This window comes from Rhinatrema bivittatum, chromosome 2, assembly GCF_901001135.1.
Source record: "Rhinatrema bivittatum chromosome 2, aRhiBiv1.1, whole genome shotgun sequence".
Taxonomy (NCBI): Eukaryota; Metazoa; Chordata; class Amphibia; order Gymnophiona; family Rhinatrematidae; genus Rhinatrema; species Rhinatrema bivittatum.
The window spans coordinates 680,964,868-680,989,404 of record NC_042616.1 but is presented as its reverse complement, the minus strand read 5'-3'; the positions used below and the strand labels follow the sequence as shown (position 1 = coordinate 680,989,404).

General features: G+C 42.8%; 1 protein-coding gene across 1 annotated transcript in view; it reads right to left on the bottom strand.

Moving 5' to 3' along the window:
- STMN2 (stathmin 2) overlaps positions 1 to 24,209 on the bottom strand; it is a 179,442-nt gene extending 155,233 nt beyond the window's left edge. Inside the window, exon 1 of the mRNA XM_029591525.1 lies at positions 24,084 to 24,209. Coding sequence (XP_029447385.1) covers positions 24,084 to 24,102 — 19 coding nt within the window. The 5' untranslated portion in view covers positions 24,103 to 24,209. The remainder of the gene's footprint in view (positions 1 to 24,083) is intronic.
- Between the last annotated feature and the right edge of the window lie 328 nt (positions 24,210 to 24,537).

The window sequence follows — 24,537 nt, the reverse complement described above, 5'->3', positions numbered from 1 at the left end:
GAGTTGTTTGTGGTGTGGCTGGGTTTAAATACCCAGTCACCTAATGTCATTAGGGACTGCTGGTACTGTTGAGTAGCCCATAAAAGCTGGTGCATGTTGTGTGTGCCTCGGGAATGGCACATTATGGTGATAGGAGGCATGATAGCGGCATCCATGCTGTCAGGAGGAGTCAGAGGCTTCTGGTGGCAGTCAGGATGATAGTGCCAGTCCCGGAGGTCACCCTGCAGCCAGCCAAACATAATAGTACCCCCCCTTCTAAGCCCCATCCCCAGGCATCTACATCTTGGCTTCTGGGGAAAGCATTGATGGAAGTCTTTTACCAGTCTGGGTGCTTGAAGGTTGGAAGCAGGTTCACATGAGTTCTCCTCTGGGCTGAAGCTCTTCCAGGAGATGAGGTACTCTATTTTTTTGGACCCTCCTGGAGTTCAAAATTCCTTGAACTTTATAAATGGTGTCTTCCTCGGAACTGACTTCAGTGGGTTTAAGTGGGGCCTTGAGAGCCAGTACAAGACTGCTGGCTTCAGGAGGGAGATGTGAAATACGTTGTGTATTTTAAGCCTGGAAGAGAGTCTTAGCTAGTAGGCCACTAGCCCTACCTGATGAAGAATGGGGAATGGTCTCCCTAATCTAGGTGCAAATTTAAATGATGGCGTCTTGAGGTGTAGGTTCTGAGTACTGAGACATACCAGTTCCCTTGGCTAGAATTATGATGTTTTTTGTCTGCTTGTTTCTTAAAAGATTAGCAACCTCAGTGAGCAGTTGATGAATTTTCTGCCATAGCTATTTAAAATCCTGACCCATAACATTGGCTTCTGGACAGGAGATTGAAAGTGGGACAGGTAGTAGTACGCTGGAATGATGGTCAAAAACTATTTGAAAAGATGAAGATCAACATGAACTTCCCACATGGTTATTGTGGCAGAATACTGCCCATGTGAGAAGATAAACCCAGTTGTATTGTGCTAATTAACGTAAGCTCTTAGAAATTCTTTGCAAGTCTGATTGATTTTTCGGTTTGCTCGTTGCTTTGTGGGTGGTAAGCCAAAGTGAAGTCCAATGCAATATAAAATTTTTGCAAAGACTCTTTATGAAGTGGACTGTAAATTTTACTCCTTAGTCCAAGAGGATTTGAGATGGGAGCCTGTGTAACCAAAAGATGAGTTGAATAAAAAGGCAAGACAGCGCAAGTGTGGAAGGAAGCCCAGAGAGTGGTGTGAAGTAAGCCATCTTGGACAATGATCCACCACTACCCAGATAGTAGAGTAGATGTCAGAGAGGGAACGTCAGTGACAAAATCAGTGGCCAGGTGGGTCCAGGATTCATTGGGGGCTGGCAATGGCTATAACAACCACCTAAGGTGAGCATGATAGCTTTTGTTCATTGCACAGGTAGGACAGAATTCTACATAAATCATTATGTCAAGTTTTACTTGGGGCCACCAGAAGGTTTCTGGTAATTCAAGGGTACTCTGGCCGATGGGAGTCATGGGCCCATTTGAGGAATCTTTCTGTAAGCCACCTGGGAACTATCATCTTCCTGGGTGGGACCAGCATGGCAATGGTGACCACAATCCTTGACAGGTCTATAATATGTCATACAGGCTCTGAAGAATCTTCAGTATCAAAAGACTGTGAGAGTGCATCAATCCATTGGTTTTTTTCTGGAGTGTGGTACCATAATTCAAAGTCAAAGCAATTGAAGAATAGTGACCACTAGGCTTGATGGAGGTTTAACTACTGTGCCTGTGGCAGATATTCCAGATTTTTGTGATTTATATAGATTGTGATCCGGTGCCTGGCTCCTTCTAAAAGATGTTGCCACTCCTCCAATGCAAGCTTTACTGATAAAAATTCACAGTTTACAATTGTATAGCTCTTCTTTGAAGATTTGAACTTTTTAGAGAAGTAAAAGCAGGGTATGAGAGACCCCTGGTCATTGTGTTGCACGAGGACAGCCCTTACCCCAATGGCAGAGGAATCTATCTCCAAAATGAATGGTATGGATAAATCCAGATGGTGGAATCAGGGATCTTGAAGAAACTCCTGTTTAAGGCAGTAAAAGGCCTGAATAGCCTTCTTAGTCTAGTGCTTGATATCAGCATGCTTTTTAGTAAGGGTGGTTAGAGGAGCCACCAAGGAGGAGTGTCTATGCACGAACTGCCGATAATTCGAAAAGCTCAAGAAATGCTGCAAAGCTTTGAGTTTGACAAGTTGAGGCCAGTCTACAATGACTTTTAATTGCTCAGGGTCCATGGGCAACTTTTGTTGAGAGATGATATAGCCCAGGAATGGCAGCTCTTCCTTTTCAAATGTACATTTTTCAAGTTTGGCATAAAAGTGGTGCTCCCAGAGTTTTTGAAGGACTTGCTTCATATGTTCATGGTTTGTGCCAGCGATTATGAAAAAATGAAAATGTCATCTAGATACACGACTACGTGGGAGTAAAGGAGATCTAGGAGGGGCATTGCAAAGGCCGAATGACATAACCAAGTATTCATAATGCCCATCCCTGGTGTTAAAGGCCATTTTCCGTTCGTTGTCCTCTTTGATGCGAATCAGGATGTACACTCCTCAGAAATCAAGTTTCATGAAGATCTGTGCTTCTTTTGTGCGACCAAAGAGCTTGGTGTAGAGAAGTAGAGGATATCAAATTTTTTGAATCATTTTGGGGCAAAATGATACATCTTTTTTGCCAACAAAAAAGAAACCTGCTCCAGCAGGGGATGAACATGGATGAACAAATCCTTGTTCCAGATTTTCTTGGATACATTTAGATATAGCCTCTGATTCAGGGTCAGATAGGGGGTATCTTGACACAATTAGAAGGGAAGAGAGCTGCTTGTAGCTCAAACTGTATTCTGCATTGATTAATAAAACTCCTGCATCTCTTAGGGTCGCCATCATACTTGGGTGGTAGAGATAGATGTAACAAGGGTATTGTGGAGTGAGGAGGAATGGCCAAAATGGATGCACAAGAGGATTCCTGACAGGCTGCCAAGCCTTGGAGTATATTCACCATGGCATTCAGCTGGTCTTGTTTCTGTTTCACCTAAAGTGCCAATCCGGAGATGGCCTGAGTTGGGGATGAGTCTGCCAAGCTCATGGCTTCAGCAAACTGTGATGATTGCTAGTCCTTGCGCTGTGGCGTGGTTGATGCAGCCTAGTAGGCAGATCTACTAGGCCCATGCTGACAGCTGGCAAACATGCCCTGATCAGGGAGAAGCGGGAGCTTCACCTATATCAGTCCCGTTCCCTGCAGGTTGAGCTCTTGGATTCCAGGGGCCAGCAGGATTTAGGAGGGTCTTGAAGGTGGTCAGAGAGAGGGTCCAGAGATAGGCTAAGATCAAGGCTGGCAGCAATCAGAGAGGTTCTGGATTTGGACCAAAGTCTAGGGTGGCAGCTGGCAGAGCGTAGTCAGAATCCATAGTGAAGATCAGGTTCAGGTGGCAGGCAAGAGAATAGTCAAGGTCCATAGCAGAGTTCAAGTTCAGGTGAGCAGGCAGAAGGACTGGAAGCATTTGAAGCAAGGATGAAGAAGGCTGGACAAGGCAAGACTGGACAAGGCAAGACTGGAAGGCAGGATGAGACTAACAACACACACTGCGCTAGGCAGAAAGACCTGTTACTGAGGTGAGTTGTTGTTGATGTGGCTGGGGTTAAATACCCAGCTGCATGATGTCATCAGGGGGCATAGTGCTTGGCTTTCCCGCTGCGGATTCCATAAAGGCCATCGTGTAGCACGCATGCGCACCGAGGGGATAGCACAGCATGGAGACAGGAGGCATGATAATGGTATCCATGCCATGAAGAGGAGTCAGAGGCATCTGGCAGCGGTCATGGTGAGTGCGGCCAGTCGCAGATCCATCCCGCTGCCAGCCAAACAAAACATTTGGAAAATGTATAAAATGTAGATTTTTCCCTCTAATCATATTTTTCAAATTATCCATTTTATCCATTAAAGTGATAATGTCCTTAAGAATATTCTCTTGGACTTGCTTAACATGATTCACCTCCCATCAAATATCAGATATCTTTTTTTCCATTGTTGAAGATTTAGATTCAAGTGACTGAATTCGCAATTCCAATTCAGCATTTTTCTCCTGAAGAGAGGTGATATGAGAAAGAATGACTGTTCCCAGCCCCTTTATGGCATCCCAAATTGATTCTAATGTAAATTGTGCCGGTCTCACCTAATTGAGTTTCCCTTGAGAACTTTGCAGAGAGAATGACATCAAGGTGCTAACAGAAGAAAAAGTTGTCAATTCCTCACCTGCTGATGCAGCCCGAGCTCGTGAACCACCAAGGTATTTTGTGTTCACCTGGTTGGAGGTAGTTGCAGCTGCACTATCCAATGTACTCCCTGTCCTTTAAGCAATCGCCCCACCATCCCCAGTCAGTGACTCAACCAGCTGCAAGGAGGACATGTACACGGCTGCAGGAAATTACATTCTGGCCGGATGTGGAGAGACCCTGCGATAGGCCACACCCACTCCAAACTCCGCTGAGGCCTAGGATGCTGCCAGGAACCATTGTGCGCCGGACCTGTCATGCCATGCCTTCCCTTAGGCGCACGTGTGAATACTTTGGCAGGAAAGTCAGGCTGGCGCTCCTTTGGTGATGCCAGCATGGCAGGGTATTTAAACCCCTGCTGTGCTCCTGCGCTCCAGTGCTTCAGCAATGTGTCCTCCTGCCTTGTGAGCAGTATGAGTTGCTTCATCATGTTCCTGCATCCTCACCTCATCCAGCTTTGCTTTGCCCAGCCTGTCTTGTACTGACTAGCCTTGCCCAGCCAGTCTTGTCCAGTTTCTTCTCATGTATCCTTATCCACCTCTTGTCTGATTTCCTGGTACTGATTTCATGCATTGGACCTGACCAGATTGCCAACTGCCTGGACCTAAACTTTTGCCTTGGATCTGAGCACACTTGCCTGCCACCTGGACTTGACCTCTTGTATTGGACCTGACTATGCTTGTCTGCTGCCTGTCCCGACCTTTGGCCTGTCTGCAGTATCTTCAGTCTGCTGTCTGTCCTGACCCCAGCGTGTCCTCGGACTCTTGCTCTCTCTATCGTCTTAGGGTCCCACCTAAATCTTGCCAGTCGCCAAAACCCAAGGGCTCAACCTGCCAGGGAGGCAGCTAGTCTAGGTGAAGTTCCAGACTGTTCTGCCTCAGGATGTTTTCTCCAATTGTCAGTTTAAGCCTCATAGGCTCGCCTATGAGGCAGCATCAACTAAGACAGCAACAAGGGCTCACTTCCATGATACTCATCACACTGGATCTCTAGGCAGGGTTCTGATAGCTGGACTGAGAGATGTTTCAGAGCCTAGGAGAGAAGGGAACTCCTCTTTCTTTCCATCATTCTTCAATGGCTGAGACACCAGCCTGGAGCAGCAGGCTACGAACCAGGGAAACCTGAGTTCAAATCCCACTGCCACTCTTTGTGACTCTGGGCAAGTCACTTTACCCTCCATTGCCTCAGGTACAAACTTAGGCCTGGATTTATCAAAATGCACTAAATATTGCATGTGATAGGAAAAGGGATGAGTTTTATGGAGAGAGAGAGAGAGAGAGAGAGAGACTCACGCTAGATAGGTATTTATATCTCTATGGGATGCCTACCAAGTAACTCGAGGTGAGGTTTAGGTATTAGTGTAGGGGTTAAGGGTCACTTTGACATTCAAAGTGAGACGTACGAACAGAACAGTGCTCTCTTGTGAAGATTTGATGACCTTCGGAGTGAGGAAACTCATCCAAAGATGAGATTTGTGCAATGTTCTCTCAACCTAGCTTGATGGACTCTCTCTCACATAGCTTTATGAAAAAGGTGTAGTTAAAGCCATGCAATACAGCTTCGCAAAACTGTGAACCCAGCCCACTTGGCGAAAATTCCTGCCCCGATATCCTCCCCTTTTTCTCATTTGCATCGCACCAAACGTTATGGTGCTTTCGCATGCGTTAATGGAGTTTTTTGCATGCGGAAATGCCTTAATGCATGCGAAAACGCCATATAGCACTTTGATAAATGACCCCCTTAGATTGTAAGCCCTCTGGGGATAGGGAAATACCTACAGTACCTGAATGTAATCTGTTTTGAAGTTCTGAAAAGCAGAATATAAATAAATAAATAAAACTAGACACACCACAGATAATGTGAGCATCCATTGGTCCCAAAGGCGGAGGGTCTAGTGAGACCACAGGGAAGATCTTCTGCTTCCCCTTCTGTTTTTGGCCCATCAGGAAATCCAGAAGCAGGAAAATCTTTAATGAGAAGAGGAACAGCTGACACCACACACCACTGGTCATCCATCTTGAGTCCCTCTAACTATACTATTGTGAAATCTTTCAACAGAAGATTTTTTTGGGAAAACCCAATATTTATGAATAGAATATTTGGAATCATAATATGCACTAAGCATTATATTTATGGGAGTGCCTATATGTATAATATAAAAATGCCTCTGAGATTGTTGACCTTCAACACAATGGCAACACTTCTCGAAGAGAAGTTCCTAATGCTAACACTATATTTAGTCAGGTGTTCTAATAAAGCAACTTTATGCTAAGAAGCCCTGTCTTCATGAAATATTTCCCAAAACTACATAAGGATGCAAGCTAATCAGAGATTTTGATATAAAATTATCCATCTAGAAAACATGGCATTTAAAACTAGAATGTTCACAATGGTTTGGAAGGAAAACAGTAGCAATATTGACTCTCACCCCAAAAGAGAGAAGCAAAAATTAACACTTCCCAGTCTCCCATCACCTTGTACCTCTGAACATTCTTATAGCTTGAAAATTCTGTTGTATAATTTTTCTGGCTGCTGCTTCTTTATAGTAGCATAATAGATGATGGTAGAAAAAGTCCATCCAGTCTTCCCAATTATTTCTGTTCATATTACAAGGAAATATACCAGCTGCCAACCATAAAGCAAGACCAGTTTTTGTCATCTTTCTCATTTTTGCTCTATCATCTTGGGCAGATGAACATACAAGATCCCCCACTAAGCTCATACTCAGTATTGCAATGCTTTTAATAATCCAGAAAGCTGCCAATACTAGAGTGGCTCTTGCCTGAACATTTGGCCCTCTAGGTCTTCTGTGTAGCCTGCCAGACATATTTGGCTATTTGAATGTTTACATTTGTGCTAAGGCTTTGAGTTATTTCTGAGCTTACAACCTGTAAGACACTCCCAGCAACTATTCCCGCTGACACTCCTTGTGACCTTGGGCATGTCACTTTACCCTCCGTTGCCTCAGGTACAAAATTAGATTGTAAGCCCTGTGGGGATAGGGAAATACCTATAGTACCTGAATGTAACCTGCTTTGATGTATACTTTGAAGTGCCAAAAAGTGGAATATTAAAAAAAATCTAGTTAATTCTATAATTTCTGTCTGCCAGACAGACCAGGCTGTGTGACCAATAAAGTTAGAAATGACAAGGTCCATATTCAAATGGCATTTAGATGGATAATGTAATACTCATACGAAAAATGAAAAAAAGGACTGATGTACCTCTATTGTCTGAAAATTAATCAAAGACCATTATTGTCATATTTTTGTATCATTTAAATGACCTCATACTTGGGCATCATCATAAATGCTCTCTAGCATGGCTTTTCTCTGCCAGTATTATAATCATAGGTCGTAAATGAAATTTTTATATCTTAGTGAATCCAAAATTCCATGTGCAGGATCAATTCTTCTTTTGAAATTATATGTGAACTTCAGAGCAACAGACACTATTCATTATTTTTGTTAAATGTTAAAGCTACTAGCTTGGTGTAGTCGGAGAAACACTTGTAAGCCCAGCGTATTTAGAGGCTGCAATGAGACTGCCCGACATGGTCCGTGTTTCGCGTACACCTCCTTCATGGGGCTGAAATAATCTGTGAAATTATTTATAAAATATTACAAGAGAAATTTTTACAGTTTAACAAGACGCAATAAAGTTCCATACTAACGCATTGTAGCTTCAGCGGCATTTTACCGACCTGCCGGTAGTGTGTTTCTTCTACCAGAGTGGGCCGCACATGTGCCATTTTTAAAGGGACTTCCAACCAATGGAAGACATCCACGTATGTAACAAAACCAGCATCAGGATTACTCCGATATTGGTTGAACTGTAAAAATTTCTCTTGTAATTTTTTATAAATAATTTCACAGATTATTAATCGTATGTATATGGCGATTACCTCACTTTAAATACCTGAGAGACTGTTGGTTGTAATGTAATAGTTATCCATCTAAATGGCTTTCCTGGGTATATTGAACAATTTTGCAGCAGTCTGGGGGTGGGCAAAAGGTGTTCCAGGGAGGAGCTGAGTTAGCCGGATAAGTTAAATAGCTAACTCTGGTCGGGCCCTAGGGCAGTTCTAAAGTTAACCATTTATACATAACTGGCTAATTTTAAGATAGCAAAGTATATTCAGCTGCATGACCATACCGCTGAATATACCCTGCTAGTTAGCTGGATATGGTAATCGGGCTAACTAGTTGAGCTGCTTAGTGGCTGAATATTGCCCCTGACCTATTTACTGATTGTCGTTGATAATGGCACTATCGCTTATCACATGTATGGTTAAGGAAAAGGGGCAAGGAGTTGAAGGGATAAGGGAAGGAAGGACAAGGTGAGTACAAATTGAGGGACTAATTGAGGGAGCACTGAGAGGAGAGGATCACCTTGCTGGTGGCTGAAAGGAATCAGTAAATTTTTGCTTGGGAAATTTTCTTTTTTAAAAGTATTGGGGTGAAGTTAACTATTTGGGAATATTATTTAGTGTGTTTGTTTGTGCTTTTAATAGGCAGTAAGGCAGCGAATAAACAGACGTTAGACTGTATTTTTAAATAGTCAGTAAGGCAGCTAATAAGCAGAGTGTTTGTATATTAAAAACAAAAAAAAGAAAAAAAAAGGTAGCCAGAAGCTAGAAATAAGCTAGGAGCAGTATATACCTAAGTAAAAAGGTTGAAAAGTTCAGTTAAGTTACTCACCTTGGAAAGGTGTTAAGGTAGTGTGATTTGGTTTGATTAGGTACGAACATTTGTTAATCAAGAGAGCAGTGAGTCATTCTGGCTGACTAACTATCTCTACTCCAAGCAAAATAGCTCTAACCTCTTTAGCCTTTCCTCATAGGGGAGCTGATCCATGACCTTTATCATTTTGGTCACCCTTCTCTGTACTTTTTCCAGTGCAATTATATCTTTTTTGAGATGGGGCAACCAGAATTGCACACAGTATTCAAGGTTCAGTCTTACCATGGAGAGATACAGAGGCATTATGACATCCTCCATTTTATTTGTCATTCCCTTCCTAATCATTCCTAACATTCTGTTTGCTTTATTTGATCGCCACAGCACACTGAGCAAACAATTTCAATGTAATATCAATTATGACACCCAAATCTCTTTCCTGGGTAGTAACCTAATAGGAACCTAACATTGTGTAACTACAGCATGGGTTATTTTTCCCTATATGCATCACCTTGCACTTGTCCACATTATATATCATCTACCATATGGATTCCCAATCTTCCAGTCTTGCAAGTTCCTCCTGCAATTTATCACAATCCGCTTATGATTTAACAACTCTGAATAATTTTGTCATCTGCAAATTTGATCACCTACACGTCGTAACCCTTTCCAGATCATTTATAAATATATTTAAAAGCACCGAACCATATACAGATTCCTGACACACTCCACTGTTTACCTTTTTCCAGAGTGAACACAGACCATTTAATTTTACTCTCTGTTTCCTATCTTTTAACCAATTTGCAATCTACAAAAGGATATCAGCTCTTATTCCTTGACTTTTTAGTTTTCTTAGAAGCCTCTCATGAAGGACTTTGTAAAAAGCCTACTAAAAGGAGATTCTGTTATGGTCCTGGGCCATGCCCTGGGACCTGCACTCACCAGGCGGCCTGGCCCGGCCGCAAATACGCCTTCCCTTCAGCCTCCTAGGCCCGAGATGTGGCCCTCCACGGCATTCTCCCTGCGAGGGAGACACCGATGCCAATCTGCGGTTGGCCCCTAGGTGCGCGCGCACCGGGGCTGCTGATTTAAAGGGGCCAGCGCGGGAAACTGTGGACAGCTCCTTGCTGACGTCAGACGCTGCCGGGTTATTGTAATCCGGCAGCTGCACCAATACCTCGCCTTGCAATGAGGTTCCACAGTCTTCTGTGTTTTTAGTTGCTGCAGTGTGTCCTGATCGTCCTGGCTCCTGACCTGGCTTGCTCCTGACTACGTTTTCGGCTTCCGCTCTTGGTTTTGGTATTGTCTTCTGACTTCTGGCATCTGACTTGGCTTCGTCTTCTGACTACGTTCTCAGCTTCCGCTCCTGGTTTTGGCATTGACTTCTGACTCCTGGCTTTCGACCCGGCTCCGTCCCACGACTCCGTCTTCAGCTTTTGCACCTGGCTTTGGTTTGGATCTCTGACTTTTGGCTTCTGACCTGGCTTTGCTCTTGGACTCTGACTTCGGCCTCTTCCACCATCTCAGGTATCCGGTACGTGCTGGCCCACAGGATTCTCCTAAGTCCCAGCGGCTCAGGCTCTCATGGACTCCTCCTGGGGGAGCCACGGGCTTCCAAGGGTGAAGACTCTTCAGCTTCCTGGGCCCAGCCGTCCTTCGTCCATCTTTTCGGCCACCGCCTGGATCCTTGGTTACATAGGGTCCCACCTACGTCCAAGAGATCCGGGTCCCTACGGGCTCCTCCTGGGGGGACCTCGGACTTCCAATGGAGAAGCCTCTTCTGAGTCTCCTCTGAGCTGCCTCCCGGCTGTGACCCTCGCTGTGGGCCCCCCACGGCATACCACCAACTGTCTCAGCCGGCCCAAGGGTCCACAATCGTAACAGATTCTGCAATGAGGGTGATAGAATGAGGTTGAAAGGGGGGTAGACTCAGGAGTAAACTAAGGAACTATTTCTATACAGAGTGATGGATGCATGGAACAGCCTCCCAGTGGAAGTTGTGGATACAAGGAAAGTATCTGAAATCAAGAAAGCATTGGACAAGCAGAGATATCTGAGGGAGTAGTAGGGATTGTAGAGCTAAGCAGGTGATGTGGATGGGGAAACTTATATAGGCCTTATGGTCTTTTTCTGCCATCTCATTTCTATGTTTCTTAAAAACCAATGTAGCTGTCCCTTATTTATTTATTTATTTTTTACAGTATCTACTTTTGTATCACTTAAGAACTGATGCATCCAAATTATTTTTGGAGGGTGAATACTGTAGAATTGCAGGCACAGTAAAAACAGTATTTTGAAAATAGTAATCTTAATGAAAATATTCTCATTATGTCCCTTTCCCTGCAAAAGTTATTCAGAGTGTTCAGAATGAGGAACATTCACAGATGCTGCCTCCATTTTGTCTACAAATATTCCTGGAAATACTGACTCTGTAAGTACTTAGAATTTAATGTATTTACTCCATCCTCAGGTAGGAAATAGCCCAGGCTGAAACACTGGCACACCTGTGCAGCTCTCATTCATGTCTCATGGGAACATTTTTGACATTTTAAAAATGTTCCTATACAAATGGGAAAACCAAGAAAGACAGCTGCAGCTAACCCTCTTGTTTTATTTTAGCAGGCAGAAATGCTAAAAAAATTTTGAAAATCTGCCCTGATTTTTTTGATCCAGGAGTTTGCTCCTGCTCTTTTGTACTTCCAGCTCAATGAGAACGAGTACAGAGATCCTGGTGCCATGAGCCTTCATTTATAATCACTGGGAGAGTTTTCCCTTATTTTATATCTCCCTTCCCCCCTCCCCCCAGGCACAGCACACTTAGAGGCTGTTGTATTAAATTGCAAACTTTTTTGCAAAATGTTTTTTGCACAAAACATTTCACGAAATGCCAAGCAATGTGTAAAAATGATTAAAAACTTGGGATTTGACGCAGTTTGTTTTTTTTTTTTTTTAAAAACCTGTTGCAATAAAAATGAGCCAAAAAAAAACAAACAAAAAAACAGATAGCACAGTAAACTTTTGCATGGTCTGCTTTGCATGAAAGTTTATTTAAATCCCACATGAAGAGCTGCTGAAATGCAAAATCAGGAAAAGCAGATCACTGAAAGGAAATTGTGAAAATGGGCACGAAAAAGACTTTGTGAAAAATATGTTTTTAGCAGCCTGGGGAGGTGGGGAAGGGTGAACAGTGTTTCATGCAAAGTGTCATGCAATCTTAAAGGAGGTTTCATGACCTGTGTGAGGCCCCCCCCAAAACAGAAGACTCTCTCTGGTGGGCCAAAAAGAGCAGTGGTAACAGGCTTTTCATGTGCAAGGGAGTGAATAGGGTGAGCCTGTCAGATGGTGCCATTTTGAAAATGACAGCTGGAAAGGCATGACTGGACATCGCTCCTATCCCAGGAAGACCCTCCCCAAGCTATTAGGGAAGTTTGGAGAGTGTTGAGGGGGATATGCAGAGGGGGCAGATTTTGTTTTCAAACTTTTTAAAAAAGGGCAACAAGGGGGTGGGGCTTCAAAAGTCACACCACTATTGTACCTTTTGCCTTCTCCAAGGTGATTAAGGGGATCAAGATGGGGGCCTCTGGCCCACGACATAGGCCCTTTTACTTTATGGGGCCACATGGTCCCTTTAACCCTGGACAGGGTTATCTGCTTGCAAATTTTCCACATGGTGTCACAGCTGTGAATGCATGAAGTTCCTGGTTATGGCAATGTGTGTCACATTTTGTGCAAAGTTTTGCCATAGATGCAAATGTTCACATTCACAAAATGGATGCTTACCTGTGGTAAACATATTGGGGCGGATTTTCAGAGCCCTGCTCGCGTAAATCCGCCCAAAACCGGGCGGATTTACGCGAGCAGGGCCCTGCGCGCCGGGAAGCCTATTTTACATAGGCCTCTCGGCGCGCGCAGAGCCCCGGGACTCGCGTAAGTCCCGGGGTTCTCGGAGGGGGGGCGTGTCGGGGGCGTGTCGGGGGGCGGGCCCGGTCGTCGCGGCGTTCCGGGGGCGTGTCGGCAGCGTTTTGGGGGCGGGTACGGGGGCGTGGCTACGGCCCGGGGCGTGGCCGCGCCCTCCGTACCCGCCCCCAGGTCGCGGCCCGGCGCGCAGCAGGCCCGCTGGCGCGCGGGGATTTACGTCTCCCTCCGGGAGGCGTAAATCCCCCGACAAAGGTAAGGGGGGGGGTGTAGACAGGGCCGGGTGGGTGGGTTAGGTAGGGGAAGGGAGGGTAAGGTGAGGGGAGGGCAAAGGAAAGTTCCCTCCGAGGCCGCTCCGATTTCGGAGCAGCCTTGGAGGGAACGGGGGGAGGCAGCGCGGCTCGGCGCGCGCAGGCTATACAAAATCGATAGCCTTGCGCGCGCCGATCCAGGATTTTAGTGGATACGCGCGGCTCCGCGCGTATCTACTAAAATCCAGCGTACTTTTGCTTGAGTCTGATGCGCAAGCAAAAGTAGGCTGATCGCGCTTCTTTTAAAATCTACCCCATTGGCTGGCCTCTTAGTTTGGTCATTCCAGTGATAATTTTGGGATGGGCTGCATGCCCCAGGACTGCTTCAGAATCCTACATCATGGGCCCTGAATCTAGGCACCAGGTGTCACCCTTAAGCAATGATCAAAACTCTCCCCCCTCCCAGGAGCTGTAAATACAGCCTCCATAGCATCCCTAGCCCCAGACGCCAAGGGAGCGGAAAAAACAACTTGGGGATTGAAATGGGAAAGTCTGCATGGTAGTACATAGCACCATCTTTAGGCACCGAGGCAGTCCCTTACTCCTACTTTCAATACTTTCTAATGTTTCCTATGCAAAGTTGAATTTTAAAAGTTTGCTGCTTGGACTCACAGCGCTTGTTATCAAAAATGGCTTTGATATGCTTTGCCTTCATTACTATATTAACCTAGATAGCTTTCAAATAATTTATCTTCTATTATCCTAACCCTCTTTTTCCTCTCATTGTTGACTTTAAACCCTCTCTCATACACTCAACACACACTCAGACTTGAAATGAGCGGAAGTTACTATCTTTAACAGAAGGCACAGGCATGGCCGGTGCCCCCCAATAGGTGAAGTAGGCTATTGCCTAAGGTACCAGCCAATAGGGGGTGGCAAAGAGCAGCCCCATGAGATAGACTGTGAGAGGAGTCTATCTCATGGACGAGAGGAGTAGAGACTCGACGGGCTGCAAGGAGAGCCTATCCCGCTTGCAGCCAAGAGTAGAGACTCAGTGGGCCATAAGCAGCAGAGACTCAGTGGGTGCAAGCAACACCCATCCTGCTCATGGCCGAGAAAAGCAGACATTCGGGGGGCCATGAGTCATGCCCATCCAACTCATGGCCAAGAGAAGCAGTGGATCACAAGCGGACCCTCTGTTTGTGTGTGTGTGTGGGTGTGAGAGGGATTGGATATGTACACGAGATCAATGGTGTTAGTGAGAGGGAGGGAGGGAGCCTATGAGTGTGTGAATGAGACAAGGAACCTAAGTGTGTGTAAGAGAGGGGCCCTGTCTGAGAGAATGAAGTTGAGGCTGGGCCTGGACCAGGCAGGTGGGAGGAGGATGGGTGCAAGGCAGAAGGTTCGTCTAGGGCACCTAATACCCTTGCACTGGCTCTAGGCACAGGGATAACCTCCACAGAGCAGTAGTTTCTACCCTTAACAGAAGGCACGGGGGTAACTTGCACAGACTGGAAATTACTAACATAAGCAACTTGCTGGGCAGGCTGGATGGACCATTTGGTCTTTATCTGCCATCATCACTATGTTACTATGTTCTACATACATGGAAATGCTTTTCCACATATCCATTTTTCATCATATCTAACATACAGCAGCACATGTATAGCAGAAAGGTTCTCCATGACTTTATGTCAATCAGAGGACACAGATACTATTGTCATTTAGCAATACTACATTATCAAACATCATTCATACTGATCACTTATAGCTCCACATTACACTGCTACATACAATAAATTCTCTATTTCACATTCTAATGAACATACAGTATATGCCACTCATAGTCTTCCTTTATACCACATACATCTACATTTAAAATTATCATTCATATCTTTTCAACAAAAATGATCATATATGGACAAATAACACATATTAGGTATGTATACAGTAAAAATCTTTAATTTACAGGAAAAGAAAAAGAAAAATGAAAATCTTCAGCCACGCCATTGCAGGTTGAGAAGATGTGATAGTGTAGGCTATAGTGGAGCCACTTGTACAGCTGCTTCAGTCTTGAACTGATGCCCTGTAGCTTTCTATTTGAATGTTCTTCCTGTTGAGCTCATTCAGTTATTTAGTACTTAATGTGCACCACTTCTCCTGGAAGTTTGCCTTTAGAACTATCCTCTGTCTGCAATTGATCCTGCCATGATTGGGTTTATATATTTAACTTCCTCATCAGCCTATAAATCTGGCTGGTAGAACAGGTCAACAAGCCATTCTGAACGTGTTCTTGGTTTCTGTTTCCAGTCTCATATTTACTAGCATCTGGCTCTGTTCCAGGCCTTCTGTTTCCAGCCTTTGTTCTGTTTGGATTTGTATCTGCACTCCTGTTTTCAAAACCCTTGTTTTATTTGGGTCTGTTCATGGTTTCCCAGCATTGGTTCCTATTTGTGTTTGCCTTGTTCTTGCTTGTGTCCACCCCTGCCTGGTCCTGCACTCTGTCTTGACTAGACTTTAGCCTGTTTTCTCTGTCCTCAGCCTGGACCCAATTTTAATTTAGAATCTGGCTTGTGGACTAGGTCAAGGGAAGGTACGGTAACTCTTTTTCCTTGTGTGCTGCGCATTGGTTGGATTTTCAAGATATGGACACTAAATATTCATGAGATGCATTGGCATGCACTGCCTCCATTATATGTAAATGGATCTCATGCATATTCATTGTGGATATGCTGAAAACCCTACCATAGGCAGTGTTACACGCTTGTCTGCTCCTTTGGAATTATCTGTCTTTTTGTTGACAGTTTTTCATCCCAGATGTGATATAACAATCCCTTTCCTTCCTTGCTGGACCTTCTGGAGCTGTATGGTTTGGAGTTCCTCCAATCTTCATCCTCCAGCTGCTGCTGCTCCTGCAACCACAGACATGAGAAGAGAAACACCATATTAAGAGCATAAATATTGAAGCCATCCTTAAACTCTTCCTAACCACATAGAATGCCACCTAAGTGTATGTATTATGGATGGTACAGCAACAGACAAATAATATAATCATGTGATAATCCTAGCACACTCACATGCATGAAACACAGATAGGACGTGCCTTGTTGTCATTTGAGCACATGCCATGAACATATAGGATATGAATTTACACTTCCAGCACGAGACGTGTAACCATGCTATTATTTGTAATACAAAAGGAAAGGTATTCATTGTCTGGCTGTTCATGGAGTGGGAAAACTGACATCTGGGCATGAAGTACCCACCTGGATTCTTCTGCAGCCACTCCTGCAGTACTAGCAGCTCCCCTGCATCAGGAACACAATCCTAATATGCTCAGCGTTGGTCTGAATAACAAAAGCTGGAAAACATTTCAGTCAACATGCAATTATTTAATAGTAGCATATGCTATAACTATTAATTCTAATCACTGACAATCAATGCAAATATGCACAGGCAGGGCACATCAACTGTACCCAATTCCTCCCCTTATATTTTGTTTGGAATTAGATCTTGTAACTATGAGAAGAATAGTACTTACGTAGGTGGATAGGAAAACTCTCTAGAGTTTCTACTCAGTGTGCAGATGGTGGTCCCTGAGCATCAGCTGGAGGTAGGGGGCAAACTTGGTCTTAAATTGCCAGTCACATTTAGCCCAGTTGCTGCCAGTGATACAGATCAGTCAAACAGGTGTGAAATGAGAGGCCTTCCCATGGCATCAAGGGGGTACAACAAAGTGATCTAAAGGGTACCTGTCCATTTTACATAGCTGATACCAAAATAGACATCAATAAAGTTTTGTTTTTTTTAAATACAAGAAGAGTAGGAAATGTGATCTCATTTTATACCTGCTTGGCCTGTCAATGTTAGAATCATATTGTGTGCATATGAAAATGAGAAACATGATGGTAGAAAAAGACTGTACAATCTATCTAATCTACCCATCTCTATAATCCCTATCACTCCTTCAGACACCCCATGTACTTGTCCCATGCTTTATTGAATTCAGATACTGCCCTTGTTGGCCAGGTCTACTGGCTGACTGTTTCAGGTACCCACGATTCTCTTTGTTAAGAAATATTTTCTTAGATTATTCTTTAGTTTGCCCCTGTTCACGTTCTCACCCCATTATTCCATGTTCCAGAGCCTCCTTTCCATTCAAAGAGGCCCAACACCTGTGCATTGATACCTTGGTGGTATTTAAATGTCTCTATCTTATTTCCCCTATCCTGATTTTCCTCTAGGCTATACATATTTAGAACTTTAAATCTGTCCATATATGTTTTACAACAAAAACCATTGACCATTTTAGTAGACACCTTCTGGACTGACTCTATTCTTTTAATTGTACAGTTTTGAAAATTGTACACAGTATTCCTAATGAAACCTCACCAGGGATCTATACAGGGGCAATATCACCTCCCTTTTTTCTGTTGACCATTCCTCTCCTTATGCACCAAACATCTTTCTGGCTTTTGCCATCACCTTCTCCACCTGTTTGGCTACCTTGAAATCATCAGATGCTACCACCCCCAGATCCCCCTCTTGATTTGTGATTTGAAGATTTTCACCCATTAAACTATTCTGTTATCATATAAGTGAGTGACTTTCCTGTTTCATGAACATTTTTGCTGATATCTAGCTGTAGGCAGAAGACAATTTGGTGACACAGCATATTTGAAAAAGCTGAGTTTGAAAAAGTCTTTTCCTAGTGTCTTCAAGAGGAACTCAAGAGTGACAAAAGAAACAAGTGCCATTAAATTGTCTTTGGTGTGATGTCTCATCTGCTCCTTTGTGGATGCCACAGTTGCCAATAATTACCTAGTACAGTTAGTATGACCATACCAGGGCTGGGAACGTTTTTAGAAAACATGGGCAGCAGGAGGAAAACATTCTTTATAGCTTTTATTTTACTATGTTTGTCTTTTAAATCTATCTTTTGCTTCTTCTTTTGGCATTTTTGCTCTCCCCTATCTCTTCCCATCCTACCTTTTTTCTCTGTCCATCAGCCTCTTTCTCCCACTTCTGTCTTTCTTCTGCAGCCCAGCCACTGCTTCTGATCCCATTGCTTTCTGATGTTTCTAGCCCTGGAACACCACTGCTTCTCTTGACCCTGGCCCTAGGCCACAGCTGTTCCTCCCAGGATATTGCTGCTTTCTTAACCACTGTTCCTGGCTGTTCCTGCACCTCCCAGGCTATCTTTGTGCCCTTCAACCCTGGATTGACAGCCATTACTCTACTGGCCCAGGTACTGACCCACAAGTACTGCGCTACTGGCCCCAACCCAGCTCCTCCACTGGTACCAGGTTTTGAATTTTAGGTGCCCATATGATCCGATACTTAGTTTTTCCCAGTCCTGGACCATACTATATATGAGAGAGATGAAGTGTCAAAATGCTTCTATAGCATAGGCCCCTTCCTCAATTAATTGTAAGTCTGAGAATGCTTTGGGTGTCTTCTTTCCACATTCCCTTAACCTTACTCCCCTTGGCTAATTTGTCTAGTTTGGTGCATGCTGAATTTAGATAATGACCATGACCACCCATGACATGACCACCCATCTGACCACCAACCGACCGCCCACCTGACCCTCGCACCGTCTATTTTCTCTCCCTACCCCATCTGACCCTCGCCTATTCCTTATCCCCCACCCACTCTAGGTTTCCTCCCCTTCTTCCCCCTCCATCTATTACTTAACCCTGCTAATTATCCTTATTGCTTTATTTAACCTAATTGTTAAAATCAACTTGTACATTTGTATATATTTCTCGTATTATCATCTCCTGCCCTTGTTAACCCCTACCTGTTAATGTTATTATTGTAAAGCCTGTTGCTAAGTTATGTTACATTGTGAACCGAGGTGATGTTTTGCAAACGTGCCTCGGTATATAAGAAACCCCTAAATAAATAAGACAAAAGTTATTATTCCAAGTGGCTTTCCTCTGTCTGATGAAGATTTGATTTTCAATTTTGAGGGATATGAATTACAAAGTTTATCTCAGGTACAGAATCTTGGTGTCATCCTTTTATAGTAATCTTGCCTTGGATTTCTGCATCATCCTTCAGAGTCTCTTGTTTTTTCAGACATTGACTACTGCAATGTGGTCTTCATTCATCTAAGATTAATTGAGAGTCCTGCAAATGATGTAGAGTGCTGCGGCCTGAATGCTAACCAGGACCAGAGTGCATGATACATTACACCTATCCTTTTTCCTCTCCATTGGCTTCCCATTCAATGAAGAATTAAATTCAAATTTGCTATGCTTATCCAAAGCTTTTAAATAACATTGGATTCATTCATATTACATATTTGCAATCCAGTACAGTCCTTGAGATTGGCCCAACAAAGCTTACTGGAAGCACCCTTCTCCTGATTGGCTCCACAAAACTTGTAATTGAGCCTTTTCCATTGCAGGCCAACTCTCTGGGCAGAAACGGTCCGTGACCTCGACACAATCATTTAAAAAAACACTTAGAGCTTTCCTGTTTAAGCAGATGTTCAAACTGGACTCTCAAGGATAAAATTAATTGCCAGTATTCTGCACTCAGGATTCGTAGTGGTATCTACAGCTGTGATTTATTGTGTATGAAGGGAAAGTAACTTTCTGATGTACAGTAGTGCTGCTGATCAAGTAGTGAGGGCAAAAGTGTCCAGAGAGGATTAAATAATTTTTTTTGTGCCTTTTATGTATTCCTGCCATTTCCATATCTCTACACATTTTTTTAAATATAGAATTGTATTTTTCTTCTAAAAGTGTAGATATTTAAATTTTTCTTTTCTTTGCTGATTTTCCCTATTATTTCCTGAGGAGTTAGGGTACATGAGTGATTTTCAGAATGTTTGAATAAGGTAGGGTGGCAACTGAAGTATGGAAATAGATTTTTAAAAAATTCTTTCCTTTAGTTCAAACAAACATCATATTCCTAACATACACATTTTGTTACCTCCAACCAGAGTCATTTATTGATGATGTCAGAAGAATGACTTTTCCTGTCTGAAAAGGGATAACCAGGCCCATGCATACTTTAAGGAAGCTGATAATGCATTACTGGGGCAATTTTGAAATTTTGCCAGGGGAACATATTGTCCCCTGGCTATAGACTTACAAGCTAATTTTTATTGAAAATTCATGTTAGCCAAAGACCACAGTACAAATGTACCTGTTCACTTTGCATCTGTGGCTAGATGCCTTTGAAAATTGTTCTTCCTCGGACTTTGAAGTGTAAAAGCACATAAAGGGGGTTATGTGACTTTCCTGAGAAACAATTTATAACTTTAGATTTCAGTATCTTTAATTGCGAAAGCCAGTGATTAACATTATGTCAAATTATTTTCCTGTTCTTGAATTTAGGGGAATCAAGTCCTCAATAACCTGCATAATTCATTCAGCAATGCCCCATTTCAGCATTTGATATCAGAATTATTGCAGGACTGTGTTTCATAAGCATATGACTGAGGAACCTAATGAGTAATTAACATTAGACTTCTTGGGTAATCTTAATGATTAAGGATGATAAACTGTTTCTGGTCAGTTCAGGCATTATCCACTTTTAAACACAGAAACATGACAGTAGAAAAAAAGACCATACAGCCCATCTTTTCTGCCCAATCCACAAAAATGCTCAGCTATACAATGCCTACCACTCCCTTAGAGATCTCCTCTGCTTGTCTCATGCCCTTGTCTCCACTACTTCCACTGGGAGATTGTTCTATGAATCTATCAACTATTTATGGTTGAAAATGGACCTCAGGCAGAAAAATATCTTTTAATTATAAGATGTTTACTTATTTACATAAAGAAACAAATGGAAACTTGAGAAGACAATTTTGTTAGCCAAGGAATGTCATAAATTATTATTAAATGGAAACTTCCTTAATATAATTGCAGATTTCTTCATGTACTATCACAGAATTCAATACTCTTTACAGGTTTGAGGTTTTCTACCACGAAAAGTGGCTGAATGAAACAGAATATTGAGTAAGGAAAGCATATTGCTTACTCTAATGTCTCTCCCCATAGCTCTTTTACTAATCCAGTATGTTAGTGGCTCCTCCACAGTAGCAACATCTCTGCCTGAATGAAGGGAATTTAAACAGTCACTTTTCATACAACATTTAGAACCTTGAAACTCCTATTTTGTTTATGTTAAAGACCTGACCGCATTTGTTATTGAAGAGATATGACCTTAGTAATAGTTTCAGAATGAAGCAATGCAGCACAATGGAGGCAGAGCACATGTTCCTTTACAGCACAATTGTGTGCAGCTAGCCTGCTAGAAAAAATAATCTACTTTTTCCATTAGGAAAGGTAGAACATTTCATATTCTTTAAAAAGTGGAAAATATTCAAGTATAACTCATAATTTTAAACAAGCCAAAAGCCCATTTAAATATTTTTTATGTAGCTCTGATAGCTCTTACGCATTAACAAGGCGTGCAAGAATAAAGATTAGCAAACAAGAAAATAATATAAGGTAATGCTTTTTTCCCCCGACTAACAATACATTTCTTGCACATTTCTAGTTACCCTTTTTAAATTAATTTGCAGAGAAATGCAGGCATGTAAATATGGAATCAATGGGAACAGACACAAAAAGGGGACACATTTCAACCCTTTTTTTGTGTCTATAGATTCATATTTACAGAGAGACAAGGAATTTGGACCTAACGAATAAGCTTACGTGAAAAATTAAATGATTTGCCTATGGATTCATTTAATATTCTTTGCCACTTTTTCTGCTACAGAAAACCTTTAGATTGCCTGCTCCACTGTGAATTCATTAACCAAACAGTGAAGATCCCTTCCCTCTTTGGAGTCAGAATTCCTAACAGGGGCCTTCTGCAGTGATCAGTCTCCAGCTGACTACAAATTATCAATACTGATTACCAGATTGCTGCAATGGGGAGGGGATGGCACCGAGCACTGCAGGGCTGGCTCTACTCCCATAACTCTTGCCTCCATCTATTTGCATATATAGTTGCCTTTTGCCTTTGTCCAGCAGCAGTGATGCCAGGGGCAGCAGTTTCTTACAGATGATGTAGCATTTTAAAAAGCAGAATGCAATATCAGCACGGTAAGCTTTAAAACTAAACTCATGACACCTTATGCAAATTTTGAAGAAAGGCTCAAGAATTTTAAACATGAAATTCCCAAAAGAAGCAGTTCCTTGTTTCTAATGGGTGTAGTGAAGAATTAATTTGAGTTTTAATAATAAATATCTGTGAAGCCTTGCTTCGGAAATCCATTCTCTGGCACATCGATTTAGACTTTCAGGTTTAGAAATTTAAAATAAAAACGAAAAGAATAACGGGCAAAGAGTGCTCCACCCTGATCATCTGCAAACGTCTGGCTCCTTCACAAAGGACACTGGTTGATTCAAAGCTTTGAAAAGCGTGCAGTGGAGGAGGAGCGCAGAGAAAAATCCATTTATGCCTCAGATACTGTACTGCAAATCCCTTCTTATTTCACCCACTCTCACCAGAAGCAGTTGATTATAAGATACAAATAGGAAATGAAAACTCCTCAGAGAAGCCTTCTCATTTCAGTCTCGATGACGTTAATTCTCCATAAAGTAAAAGCACTGTACAAAAAATAACGTTATCGGATCTTCCCTTGTATAGCACAGAAGGGCGAGCCCACATGGCGTGTCTCACATGCCCAGCAGTTTGACGATGCAGCAATGGCTGCTTTCCTAGAACTGAAACTGGCAATCTTGCCTGCAATCTTTCTCCATCAAAGATAAAGATAATATTAGACATGAACATTTAACATGAAAGGAAATCAAACTCCTGGGGCGGGGGAATGGCACATGCAGCTACTTGCTTCAGAGAATCACCATAGGGCGTGTGTGTATGGGTTGGGAGGGGGGTGGGGGTGGATGGACATTTACAAAAAAATCTGCATATTGTTAACTTCCAGGAATCTAGGAGATTGCGGTGGGAGGGAAGAGAAAGGAAGAGCTATCGGGATCCATAGGCGGTGGCCAGGGATGTGGTTATGGTATGCCTGAATTAGTTAAAATAAAACCAGACATAAATCTTTGGAAGCTTTATAGTGGTCACAGCAAATGCTAGTGGTTTAACTGACAAATAAGAGAATATATATGTAAGATACCATTTACTGCTAAGTGGTCAGCTTTCATGGAAGACTTAGGCTTTGCCAGCTGAAGCTTTGAAAGGCATTTTTGTATTCCTAATTTCCTTAAAGCTTATTTAATTTTTCTGAGAGAGCCAAACAGGTAAAGGTAAATGGCTGGTTTAAACTGGGTGAGGACTCCCCAGTGTGCTGTCTGTGAGAAAGACGACGAGAGCCAGCTGGGTGGGGTCTGTCTGCATTGTGTTGTATTCTGTGTCATAGAGCTATGCAGGTGCATTCGCTGTATGAACGCCCAGCTCTGCACTTACGATCACACAAAGAAACCGGCATCCGTGTCCTTGCAATAAGCAAATGAAGAATATATATTTTATTATCCCTTTTAAAACAAAATACCACTGGTCCTCAGCACTACATATAAGACATTATGAACTATACCAGGTAGAATTCTGCAAATTTTCCTCTTTAGGCATCCTTACATGCAAATAATTTCTGAAGTATATAAGGGACACTGAACCGTTTCCTTTAAGGCATATTTTTACCTCTGTTTTTTTATTTTTCCAAATCATTACTTTCAGCTTTTCCGCTGCTAATGAGCAGTTTTTAAAATAAACAAAGCACGGCTTTTAAAAGATGAGTGTCAAACTTACCTGCTTAAAGCATTATAATAAGCAATTGGACAAAATAATAGCGATAAGAGCTTAGAAAACACGCCAGACAGCTGCCCTCCGCTTAAGCTAAGGTTTAACATTGCCCTTCTTTCAAAACAATAAGAACATCTGTTCAGCATTCAGCAGAATGCCCCTTTGTCTTAGCAAAATACGCCTGTGGTAGAAAATGAGACGTGATCTCTTACCCATCGCTGTTTTAGCCATGGTGAGATGTGCGGATGCTGAGAGACTGAAGGCAAGGTGGTCCAGCTACAGCAGTGGAGAAAGAGAGAGAGAGAAGGAGAGAGAAGACTGAATAAGGCACTGAGTCAGCAGAGTGGGGCTGTGCAAAAGAAAGAGCCAGAGGCAGGAGCCTATGAATAATTAGCACTCTTCTGTGCAAGCAGATTGGCTCCAGAGATTCCCCCCCCACTCAAACCCGATGTGATTCCAGCAGAGCTCCAGTCTCCAAGCACTAAATATTGATCCACCAATAGCTCTGGCATACAAAATGCCAGAATGCATTTTGAAACTGAAGTCCCTTCCTGAATATTCCACCCCCCTAGCTTTTTTGTTTTTTAACAATAGTACCTTCCATGTTTAATGTCTTATGTCTTGCCGGAAAAGCATGTAGGTGTTGGAAACTGTACTGTGGTCAGC